Genomic DNA, 9,624 nt, shown 5'->3' on the forward strand with positions numbered 1-9,624 from the left:
AAATTTCTGGTCAACTCTATATTCAATATATATGCTAATTTTTAGTTTTTTTTTTATCGTAGGTAACCCGCAGTCGCTACCCTTCGGGTGCGCACTGAGTAAACCCTACGGCCTCTCGCAATAGCCTGCAAATCACGTGAACCAAGATAAATCGTATTTAAGCGAAATGCTATGACTCATGAGGCATAATCATAAATTCTCCTCCTGTGGGATTCAAATATGTGACCAAGAGGATAATTATACCCTCTTTAACCATTAACCAACTGAGCCAACACTTGCGGGTTTTTTTCTTGTAAACATACTAACGACATTCTACAAATTAAATTTAATTATTTCGTTTTAAATGTACACCGATTATTATGTTTATATTCATGCATTAAATATAAATTATACAACAAAAACAAGAATATATATATATTTTACTTAATGAGTTATATTAGAAACATCGTATAATTTGGTAAGAAAATAATACATATTGATAAATAATCAACTTATATTTGATATACGTTAAATATTATACAACATTTACAAATAAAAAATTAATTAAGAATATTATAATTATATGATGCATAAAAAAAATTTAAAAAATGACCCGTATCTTGCACATATTATTATGCTAATTTTGTTTAAACACGAACCCTTTTTTTATTAATTATTTTTTTTCTTTCCGAGAAACGAAAAAACAAAACCGTTTACGGGGACTGTGCAACACTACACCAACATAACAAGATCTTCTAATAAATTTCAAACATAAATTTCAAAATTTTTATTATAGCGAATATACTATAGGATATATTTTTAAAATATCCTAAATAAATATAAAAATCATTTAGCAAAAAAAAAATATATATATATAAAAATCAAGTAACATGACAAAGAATATTAAAGGTGCACACACAAAATAATATTCTGAAAAATCAATCAACGTAGTTGCTTTACAAAAGAAGCGCCAAAGAATATGGATCCAATGCTCTCCCTGGGTGTCACAATAATCACTTAATCACTACAAATATAACACACACACACTGTATCTATTTTATTATCTGCAACCAATTTAAAGGCCAAAATATATTCATATTATCCCCCCACTTCACCCAATTTTCAGTTATTCCATCTTTCAACATTTTTCTTGTCTGGTATGTGCTTTCTTTCTCTCACTCAGATATGTATTATGCTGTGTGATTTAGTATGCCCTTTTTGTAGAATTTGATGCGGGTTTTGTAAATCAAGTTCTTCTTGATTTCATTAAGTTTTCATTTTTTTTGTTAGGTACTGGTTTTAATTTATGTTTTGTGGGTAATCACTAGAATCAATCTTTATTCAGAACCCATATCTGCAAATTGGATGATAGCTTGATTAAGTATTTTTTTTTTTGCAAGTGGAGGAGTGAAGTTGTGTGTGATTTCGCATATGTTTTGGCATACTTGGGGGTTGAAAGTTGTGGATATGCCCTTTGGAAATGCTTGTTACTGGATTGGTGGTTATAATATGATTTACGACACGAGACGTAGTTCAAGTTTTAAGCCTTAAACTAGCACTCAGTTGCAGCACGGAAATGTCTGTGTGCTTTTGTTGGTTATGTAGTGCATTGTAGATTATAAAGATTTGTTCCCTAAAGTACGGATAATATTCTTAGAAAAGGACGTGCTTTGTTTTAATTCATTAGCAGTTTACATAAGTTCTGGTCTTCTTACGGTAAGCGTTTTTTTGTTTTTCTAAAAAGTAACTCAAGGAAAGTGTTAGATGTAGCTAGCATTGATTCTTTCCCTGAACTATGACCACATATTTGATATGTAATTGCTATTCCCATGTACCATTGGATTATGTTGAATTGATCCTCATTGTGTCCTACGTAATCCTTTAAAAATAATTTATGGACAGTTTTTTGATAACATTCTAATTCATTTTGGGGCACTATTATTCCCACCATCTCCCTGGGTTTTACTAGTTTCGTGGTTCCCCCTTCCCTGTTATAATTATTTAACTGCTTTAATAACATAACCTTTATGTTATTAAAAATAGAACATTTTACAGGTCAAGGCGATCTAGGTAATCATGGATAGGATGAAGGGATCCGCACGCCTTATGATAGTTTCTGATCTTGATCATACAATGGTAAGCAATAAGGGTTTTGCTTAATATTTTATATTGTTACTTCTGTGTCTTATTGGGAAAGTTGCTTTATAGGTCGATCATCATGATCCTGAAAATCTTTCTTTGCTACGGTTTAATGCCCTGTGGGAAGCCAAGTATCGCGAGGATTCTTTGCTAGTGTTCTCAACTGGAAGGTCGCTTACATTGTACAAGGAGTTGAGGAAAGAGAAGCCTATGCTAACACCTGATATTACCATAATGTCCGTTGGAACTGAGATCACATATGGAAATTCTATGACTCCAGATGATGGTTGGGTTGAAATATTAAATCAAAAGTGGGACAAGAAGATCGTCTTAGTGGAGGCAAGCAAGCATCCTGAACTTACTCTTCAGGTATAATCTGTGCTTTGTACAATGTGTAATTTTGGTATTCAGGAGTACTGAGCGTATGGGTGTGCATTTTCATTTAAAAATATGAAAAGATTTGATATGATGGCCATGTTTTAGCATGTTACTATATAGATTGAATTTTAATACAATTGTTTTATTTGGGTCATGCAGCCCGAAACTGAACAAAGGCCGCACAAGGTTAGCTTTTATATTAAGAAAGACAAGGCAGCAGAAGTAACAAAAGCTCTTTCTGAATGTTTCGTAAAACATGGGGTAAGTTTGCTTCGAGTTGCAATCTTGATAATTATTGTTGCTGCGTCACTTCATAGTTTTGTTGATCTTATTCTTTCCTCTCGTCCCACTCAACTGTATAGAGTGTTACCTGTAACTGTGATACTAAAATAAGGCGCTCCTTTCTCTTCCTTGTGATTCTTCTTTGCTCTCTGTAGTTGGATGTTAAAATAATATACAGTGGAGGGATAGATCTGGATATACTGCCACAAGGTGCTGGAAAAGGACAAGCTCTTGCATATCTGCTAAAAACGTTAAGGGCCAAAGGAAAACTTCCTAAAAATACTCTTGCTTGTGGTGACTCTGGCAATGATGCTGAGCTTTTCAGCATTCCAGAAGTATATGGAGTCATGGTTAGTATTTCTTCTACCTGATCATTTATCGTTTTTGTTTTTGAGATTCCTTATCTTTTTGTAAAGGGGATTCCTTCTTTTACAGGTCAGTAATGCCCAGGAAGAATTGTTGCAGTGGCATGCTGCAAATGCTAAAGACAACCCAAATATAATTCATGCAACAGAGAGGTGTGCAGGGGGTATCATACAAGCCATTGGTCATTTTAATCTAGGCCCAAATATATCACCCAGAGATGTCACTGACCTTTCAGATACAAATCTAGAGAAATTCGATCCTGCATATGAAGTAGTTAAATTTTACTTGTTTTTTGAGAGATGGAGGCGTGCGGAGGCTGAGAAGTCTGAGATTTATTTGTCAAATCTGAAAGCAGTTTGTGTACGTCTTTTCTCTGTTATCTGCAGTTACCCCTGTACATTTAAAAACATTAACATGCCAATGCCACGTGTACACTTGCGATATGTGTATGCCTAAAATTATGCAAGCTTAGTTGCTTTAGATTCTTTTATATGAGTCTAATTAGCAGGTAATTTGCACTAACATGCTCTTTTCTTAGGTTCATTTAAGGCTATGACTCAATGAGAACTGATGTGAACTATGATAGTCATACTTCGATATAAGATGAACTTCTTAGAAGATGGGAGTTGTGCTGCTGTAACCTCAAATTTTTTATTTGTATTGTTTAATTTTTGGTCTGATTTTTTCATTTGTTTATATTAAGTTCACGTGAGGATCAAGATTAGGAAATGTATAACTTTGCATCATAATGTTTTCATAATAATGTTTATCTTCTGCTGGGTTCTGCCACTGTGCTACTGGTCAGATTAGTTAAATGCATTTCAGTGTTTACTTTGTGGTTAATTTATTATTGTATATCTGAGCAGATTATCTGTATGTTGTTGATTCTTATACACTTGCCACTTTCAAAATTTTAATTATCAGAGTTTCTCCATCAGTCAGTAGTTTGTACTGTTAGAATTTGCCTTGATTTGCTGTTTCCTGCATTGCAGAGGCTTCTTATGTTAGTCTTTTTGTGTAACTCTGGTTACACTTATTCATGATGCTTTATATTGTTCTCAGGGTCCATGCGGTTTTTATGTCCACCCATCTGGTTTTGAGAAACCTCTTCACGATTGTGTAGATGCATTGAGGCAGTGTTATGGAGACAAACAAGGGAAGCATTATCGGATTTGGGTGGATCAAGTTTTCTCCACCCAGGTTAGTTCAGACATCTGGATTGTGAGATTTAAGAAGTGGGAGATATCTGGTAAGCGACCTTTCCCTATGTCTTAATTTTTCCCATTGCCTGTCATTTTGTTTAATATTAGTTTATCAGTTGATGTTTATGATTAATTCAAATTTTTCTGCGTTATCATCTTAGATACACACACATAATTAAGACAACAGTTAGATTACTAAAACTATGTCACCAGCAATCTCAAGTATGCCATTGCCGGCGATACTTTCACCAGATTTTTTTAAGTACATAGGAAATGGCCACCTTGAATGGACACAGATACGAAGCGTTTTTTTTTTATAAAAACTGTTCTTGTATTCGTAAATACAATTTGATGTGGCATATTGTCATTTCTCAGAACTAAGTGGTATAGAATCAAGTGTGTGCCAAAACTTAATTTAACTGTTTCTAAGCTTAAGGTGTGCACTGCACCGAAAATACTGCCCGAGCACCTAAGCATGGTTGTCGCTTTTGCAGTGAGAATGACATACGTATTCTAGATGATAAACCAAATTTATAATTATCTGCAACAAAGTTAAAGAATTTTGTAATAGGTAAAACTTAGTGCATGTTACCTGCCCACTTGTAAACAGAAACCTAATAGAAAGTACAAGTGGCGATGGTTTACGACTTAAGGTATTAATGTTTAAAATAATTGTGTATATGTAGGTCAAAGTATTGGGGTTATGTTACTTACATTTCGATATTTAAAGAGGATCTTTAAGATGGTAAAAGTGTATGTCTGTAATTCTATGAACACGTCTATTTAAATTTCTGTTTAGTTCAGGGGAGTAGGGGGTGCTTGTAAATATTAAGAGATATTTTACCCACTAGCTCAAACACGTCAGCCTTAGGTATTGATTTTGTTTTAAGATTCCCAGGTAAAATACTCGTGTGAAAAAAAGTCACGCCAATGCCTAAACCATAATCACATGTTTACTGCGCTAATTTGGGGAAAACATCATAATTAATGTTGCAATATTGTTCATTGTGTACAACTGTACCTCCCTAATGACTACAAATTGTGTAGGCGAAGAGCAATCTGGCTGCTTGACCACTGCATTATTAAGTTCAAAGGTAAGATCAAGCGTGTCATGTATACAAGAACAAAATCTAAGCAAAATATGTGTGTTTAAACTATCTTTCTGTTTCTCTCAGGATGCGAGTATTTCACAAGGACTCACTTGGCTCCAAGTGCATCAAACATGGTTGACTGGAGCCTCGGCAAGTGATCAGGCACTTTGGTTCTTCTAGCTAGTGGCCAAGGCAAGACATTGAAGATCTAGTTATATACAATCTCTGTTTTTGCATAAATAATATATAATAATCACATTATGGACGCAATTTCCTTGTGATGATGCTGTACAAGTTGCTAGTTACAACTTACAATGTATTATAAACAAGCAGCAAAAATATTATCGATAGTTGATTAATTTTCATTTCCTATTTCCGAAGTGAGGTGAAAGAACACAAAATCGGCATTTTGTGCCCTATACTGTATATGTCAATCAGTTGCACAAGTGCATTTCCAAAATTTTATTGATTTTAACAAGTGCCCTTGCTTTTTTTCTTGAAACCGCAATTTTCTCGAAGATATTGTCTTTGCTTTTTGCAATAGGGAAATTTAGGTCAGGTTACTCTACTGATCTCACTGCTTCACGGGTTACAGTCTGCCTTTGGAGAAAATGGGTTGGTACTTGGTTGATGTTAAGTGAAGTCCAATACAACCACTGAAAACAAAAGCCTAGTACAGACATGAAACCGAAAGTGGCGGACCCTTTTCAGTGGTGGAATAATCTGGATGTCAAACTTTCATAGTTTTGCAGGGGAAAGTTAGATATTCTTGTACCAAGGAAGAAATATTTATTAGACAAAATCAGAGATCGGGTCTCGCTCATGTGCGTACGAAAATGTCAAAATGCTAGGTTCCCAATTTTTGTTTCCAAATATTGATGTGTAATAAATAGTAACTTTTCTAAATATAATATGAGATTTCACTGGAATTAATATGCGTCCACAAGTTCAATCATGTCATGTATTAGGAGACCAGCGTGTATTAATATTCGTCCACAAATTAAAGTATGTCGTGTGTTTATCACGTTATTTGATAAAAAAATTAAAATACGTCATTTGATAAAAAATTTGGAGAAACGTAGGACTGCTCAAAATTTAATATTCCTTTTATAATTTCTTAACCTTTTTGTTTCAGTTGTATTGGCTAGCAGGAGCCTTGTCAAATAATTTTTTACAACAATATATTTCAATGACGTAAAAAACACAACCACATAAAAACTAAATTTATTAAAACAAATACATATTGTCCCAGCTCAAATCGCACAAAAAACAACAAATGTATCAGGTGAATACAAACACAAACACCTAAACATCGGAGCATTTCACGCATGAATTTTCTGCATAACAAATTAGATTACTCTGTTTTTTTTCTCCATCGCAGTTGTCTCGCCGTGTCCAACACGGCCGAGCACCACGACCTCTATTTAACATTCTTGAATTTTCGGAAAACCATGACGGTCCTTGATTCACCTTCTCTGAACCGGAACCAGTCACTACTCCGTTCCTCTTCTTCGAACATTAATCCGTCGTCTGGAAAGCGTTTAAAGGAGGTGGCAGGCGGTGCAACAGCAGAATGTGCAGCAGTTGCATGCTGTTGTCCATGCAGTGTTTTGAATTTGCTGGTCGTAGTTATGTACAAGGTTCCTGCAGGGCTGTTTCGGAAGGCTTTGAGGCATAAGAGGCGACGGAGGATCATGAAGAAAGAACGCCTGCTTCCTGGTTCTGGTAAGGAGGTTGAGGTTCGTACCATGTTGAGTGGTGATTCGGTGATGATGGTGAAAGCTATGGAGAAAAATGATGATGCGTCGTCAAAGGCACTGGGGAAGGATGATGGTATGATGAAGCTAGAGAAGGAAATGTGGGAACAGTTTTATCAGACTGGTTTCTGGAGGAGTCCTTCTCAGAGGCTTGTAACTTTTAGCCGATAACATGTTGATATCGAACCGTGGTCAGCTGCTATGATGTAGCCATTATTTAATTCATGTATCCTATCATACAACATATTATGTAATTTGTTTGATTATGAAATACGGGGATCTATATATTTTAGTTAATTGTATATGTTCCCCTCATCACTTATTTAGGTATCTGCTATAAGCAGGGAGGAGGCGATACTGATCGTTTTCATAGTTTTGATTATGTACATTCGTGTTGAATTTAGATTTGTGCTTAACACGTGTGATGTTTATGGATTGTTTCTCGTATTGAAGCAATGCTTTGATTTTGTCAAATAGAAATTAAGTGTTATTTGCATAAGCGCTAGTATATGTTCTAATAAGTTACGATTATATGATTCTTGAATTAATGGATTCGCTTATCTGTCGATTTCTAATGCAATTTGATTCATTTGGTGTGGTAGTTATGGCAGAGATGTCATTATTATTTTAATTATGGTTACATATAAATATATCAATTATATTAATTATTATTTTATTAGATTAAATTAAGTGATCAAATATGAAAAATCAATTTTATTTTAATTTGTTATATGAACTTAATAAGTGAATATCTAATAACAGTCCCAATGTATCAAATACGTAACGACTTATCTTCTATCCATCAAAAAGAGATATTTGAAATCCATAAAGATTATTTGATTGAGAAAAACGATAATCGAGAACATTATACAGATTCAGATACCGTGGCAATCATCGTCTTATGGATTTATGTACACTTCTACCTTCGGTTTAATCTCGATAATTAGATATAATAATTACGGTAATTATCTCTATTCTAGAAAATTATGTATTTATAGAATTGTTATATTGTATCAGTTGTCACCGGAGTTTTCTTTATATTTTAGTTATCGGAATTATAATTCTTGTTTGTTTGGAGATTGGGGCGTTTGATGTGTATGTTCCGGATACAGTTTGGTTTATTTGTTGGCACATGAAATGCTTTTACTTGATTGTGTGATTTTGTTCAAGTTTTTATTATATATACATATATTCACGCATAAAGCAAATATGCTCGATTGCTCCTGGGTGTAATATTGTCTTGATTTTGGTCCATGATTTTAAAACATATAACTGTCGATTATGGATTTACAGCCGCATAAGGTTTTTTTTCGGTAGTGTAGTAAATTGTGAATAAAGTGTTGATATACGCCGTTTCGCTAGCCCGGTGCTTACGTTGGCTTGGTTTTTCGCCAATATCAAAGGCTAATAATGCAGATTTTGGAGTCATGTAAATTACAAAATTACAGTGCCTCTGTATACACTTATATTATTTATTTCTGGGTTCACACAGTACAATAAAAAATACATATATTTGTAGGTTTAATTTTTTATTATTGGCAAATTATTGTTAACTTATTTATTTAAATGATCAAATATTTTTTAAATTAATTGATTGAAGTAATATTTCGCCAAAATGACCTTTTTGTTGTAATAACCCCAAATTTTGGAATTTTTTTAAACCCTTATGAATAGTGATTTTGCTGATTATGCTGAATAAGAAAACTTTTCATACCACACTATGTAGGGGTTCTTTTATTGATCTTCTGAGATATTATTAGTACTCTATGTGGTATATAAGTGTATGTAAAGATTGTCAGAATCCAAATCCGAACACTTTGATTTTTCCCGAAAATCCACCAGATACCGAAATAATTGAGTATAAGGTAACATGATTAAAAAGATTTAAATTCAAGGATTATAAGAGATGATCATAAAAGGAATGTAAAATATTGAGAAAGGTTTAGGGGAACCCAAGTAATAAGATCCCGGGTATGATCTCTCAAACGATAAACGAGAACGAAAGCTAAGCGAACCGTAAAACAGATAACGACCATTAGCCAAGTAATTAAGCACTAATCAGATGGGATTAGTGGGTTGTGACATCATCCAACCATAAGGTTTGGACAAGTGTCCTTGTGATGATGTAATGGAGGTGATGTCATCACTTTATTAAAGTTAAAGGAAGATATTTACCAAGGATTAATCCTAGCCAAGCAAATCATTTCACAAACTTTAGAATTCAAGAATCAAGCAAGCTTTCTTCTTCTCCCCACCTAAACTCTCGGTTGGTTTTCTTCAAAAACCAAATCTTAGCTTCTCTTGCTCTAAAATCACAAGGTAATTACCATAGCTTCCTTACCTACTAGTGAATGCATGGTAGAAGTTTGAAAGCCAAATTCCATTCTTAACCTAGGCAAAAAAATCATCAAAAGTGATGATGAATAGTAA

General features: G+C 34.0%; 2 protein-coding genes across 4 annotated transcripts; both read left to right on the plus strand.

Moving 5' to 3' along the window:
* Positions 1–933: 933 nt before the first annotated feature.
* LOC141707877 (sucrose-phosphatase 1-like) lies at positions 934–5,802 on the plus strand. 3 transcript variants are annotated; one of them, XM_074511301.1, is made up of 9 exons: positions 934–1,136; positions 2,023–2,115; positions 2,188–2,487; positions 2,656–2,757; positions 2,934–3,128; positions 3,214–3,504; positions 4,207–4,393; positions 5,394–5,440; positions 5,522–5,802. In XM_074511301.1, the coding sequence occupies exons 2-9, from the start codon at positions 2,056–2,058 to the stop codon at positions 5,615–5,617; spliced, it is 1,278 nt and encodes a 425-aa protein (XP_074367402.1). In that variant the 5' UTR covers positions 934–1,136; positions 2,023–2,055; the 3' UTR covers positions 5,618–5,802. The 3 variants fall into 3 exon arrangements, with proteins under 3 accessions (XP_074367402.1, XP_074367401.1, XP_074367403.1); XM_074511300.1 differs by having other exon boundaries at positions 2,035–2,115; XM_074511302.1 differs by lacking the exon at positions 934–1,136 and adding an exon at positions 1,380–1,557 and having other exon boundaries at positions 2,035–2,115.
* Positions 5,803–6,888: 1,086 nt separating this feature from the next.
* LOC141693631 (uncharacterized) lies at positions 6,889–7,365 on the plus strand. Its single transcript, XM_074498786.1, has one exon. It carries the CDS (start codon positions 6,889–6,891, stop codon positions 7,363–7,365), a length of 477 nt encoding a protein of 158 aa, XP_074354887.1.
* The last annotated feature ends 2,259 nt before the right edge of the window (positions 7,366–9,624 follow it).

This window comes from Apium graveolens, chromosome 2, assembly GCF_009905375.1.
Source record: "Apium graveolens cultivar Ventura chromosome 2, ASM990537v1, whole genome shotgun sequence".
Taxonomy (NCBI): domain Eukaryota; kingdom Viridiplantae; phylum Streptophyta; class Magnoliopsida; order Apiales; family Apiaceae; genus Apium; species Apium graveolens.